We start from the raw sequence: 2,531 nt of genomic DNA, 5'->3' as shown, positions 1-2,531 counted from the left end.
CTGCCCCTGCAGCTCCGGAGAAGGTCTTGGAGAAAGCATCTTGGACAAACAAGTCACTGCAGGGTCCTTTATTTTGTTGTAAAATACAGAGAGCACAGCTCGTCATTACGCAGTCTCTGGGCCACACAAGATAGGTAGATACTGAATTAGGAATGGTATGAATACTGACATTTCTTTGTGGACAACATTATTACAACTAAGAAAAGCTAAAAACCAAACCAAACCAAACCAAACCGACTACCAAAGACAGGCTGATCCTATAGTGAATTACATTGTGAGTGATATGCAGAAGAAGATGGGCAGTTTATTGCTGCTTAAACCCATCCAGTCATCGGTTTCCACACTGCATCCTTGAGATCCTTTTACCTCATGCTGTAGATGAGGGGGTTCACTGATGGAGGCACCACCGAGTACACAACAGCAACCTCTGCATACAAGAACTGCCCTGCAGCTCCAGAGAAGGTCTCAGAGGAAGGATCTCAGACAAACAAGTTGCTGTAGGGTCCTTAATTTTGTTTAAATGCACAGAGAGCACGGTTCCTCATTTACACAGTCTGTAACAGGTAGACAGTAAATTAGAAGTGGGATGAATAATAAGATTTCGTTGTGCCCAATATTATCACAAGAAAAACAAGGAAACCCCACCACTACCCCCCACCACCAAAAATTTAGAAGGCAGGCTGGGACTGTAATGAGTTACATTATGAATGTTATGCAGAAGAAAATAGGCTGTTTATTGCTTCTGAAAAATATGCAGTCATCATTTTCCTCAGGGCATCCTTGAGCTCTTGGTTCCTCATGCTGTACAAGAGGGGGTTCACTGCCGGAGGCACCACCGTGTATGGAACTGCCACCTCCAGGTCCAGCAATGGGAAGGAGATGCAGGGGGGGTTCAGGGGGGCTTCAGGTGGGCAAATGCTGCAGTGCTGACAAATAGGGAGACCACGGCCAGGTGAGGGAGGCCCGTGGAAAAGGCTTTGTGCCGTCGCTGCTCAGAGGGGATCCTCAGCACGGCCCTGAAGATCTGCACATAGGACAGCACAATGAAAACAAAACATCCAAATGAAAAACAGGCACTAACCACAACTGCCACACCTGGTAGGATTCTGAGCAGGAGAGCTTGAGGATCTGGGGGATTTCACAGAAGAACTGGTCCACAGAATTGCCCTTGCAGAGGGGTAGTGAAAATGTATTGGCAGTGTGCAGGAGAGCATAAGGAAACCCACTGCCCGAGGCAGCTGCTGCCATGTGGACACAAGGTCTGCTGCCCAGGAGGGTCCCATAGTGCAGGGGTTTGCAGATGACAACGTAGCAGTCATAGGCCATGACAGTAAGAATATAAAATTCTGCTGCGATAAAAAAGACAAACAGAAAGAGCTGCGCAGCACATCCCAAATCAGAGATGGCCCTGGTGTCCCACAGGGAATTGGCCGTGGCTTTGGGGAGAGTGGCTGAGATGGAGCCCAGGTCGAGGAGGGAGAGGTTGAGGAGGAAGAAGTACATGGGGGTGTGCAGGTGGTGGTCACAGGCTATGGCTGTGATGATGAGGCCGTTGCTCAGGAGGGCATTTTTTTTTAGAAAGAGACAGAAGTGCAAGAGTGGCAGCTCCCCCGTGTCTGAAAATGCCAGGAGGAGGAACTGGGTGATGGAGCTGCCGTTGGACATTTTCCTCCTCTGGGCATGGACACTGTCGTGGGAGAAAAAGACAGCAACAAGTTAGGGGAGGGAGACTACTCTGAGCAATACCAAAGCCATTTCCCATGGACCCTCCCCCTTTCACACACAGAGACCCTTTTCTTTTTCTAGGAGACCTTCCTTCAGGTCTGTGGCTGGAGCCCTGCTTGATGCTGGCCAAGAATGCGATGAAGAGCAGGGCCTCTGCCCATGGGCTCTTCATAAATCAGCCCTGCTCTGCAGCAATGGGTTCATAGGAAAGGTGGGGCTAGGGGCCAGTCCTGGCGTTTGACTTTGTCAGATGAAACTGCTCCTAACGCAGAAGGGCCTGTCAGCATCTTCACTCCCAGTGCTAAGGAACCGGGATGGTAAAGGCAGTTTAAAAGCTCTATTTTTTTTTTTAGAGCTCCCCCTCCATCTCCCCTGGGGAGATTTCTTGGATGTCAGAAACCCCCAGCACTTCTGCTGCACTCAGGGAGAACAGAGCAAGTCCTTCAAGGCAAGAGGATTGCCTGTGGCTTAGTGCAGAGTGAGGGGAGCTGGTCTGTCCCTCCACCTAGTTCCCAGTTTTCCTGTGCTTGCACCTTTCAGAGACGGAGGGTGATCACACTCCCATGTTACCCTGAAAAGCCACCAGTCACTGCTGAGAGCAGAGAGATGCACTATGGACAACGAAACGTCTCACCCTTTCTCAAGGTCTCAGAACCCCACTTCTAGCCAAGGACACACATGGCTCATTTCACCAACCCAAGAGCATTTCCTCAGTCGCAGAGTCTTTGCTTTCTCCACGGGACTTTCAGATAACACAAAGCTGCTATGGGACACGTTTGCATCCTGGAGGGCAGCTGACAGATTGG

General features: G+C 50.0%; 1 protein-coding gene across 1 annotated transcript; it reads right to left on the bottom strand.

Moving 5' to 3' along the window:
• Positions 1 to 314: 314 nt before the first annotated feature.
• Positions 315 to 1,687, bottom strand: LOC104076763 (olfactory receptor 14C36-like; the record flags this gene model as incomplete). The annotated part of the gene is given in 3 exon segments (XM_009577752.1): positions 315 to 445; positions 652 to 686; positions 1,082 to 1,687. Coding segments are annotated over 3 exon segments (772 nt in total), but the record flags the coding sequence as incomplete, so codon positions are not given.
• Positions 1,688 to 2,531: the final 844 nt, after the last annotated feature.

Source organism: Fulmarus glacialis, unplaced genomic scaffold (genome assembly GCF_000690835.1).
Source record: "Fulmarus glacialis isolate BGI_N327 unplaced genomic scaffold, ASM69083v1 scaffold2205, whole genome shotgun sequence".
Lineage (NCBI taxonomy): Eukaryota > Metazoa > Chordata > Aves > Procellariiformes > Procellariidae > Fulmarus > Fulmarus glacialis.
The sequence above is the reverse complement of the archived record's forward strand: the minus strand, read 5'-3'. Positions and strand labels throughout refer to the sequence as shown.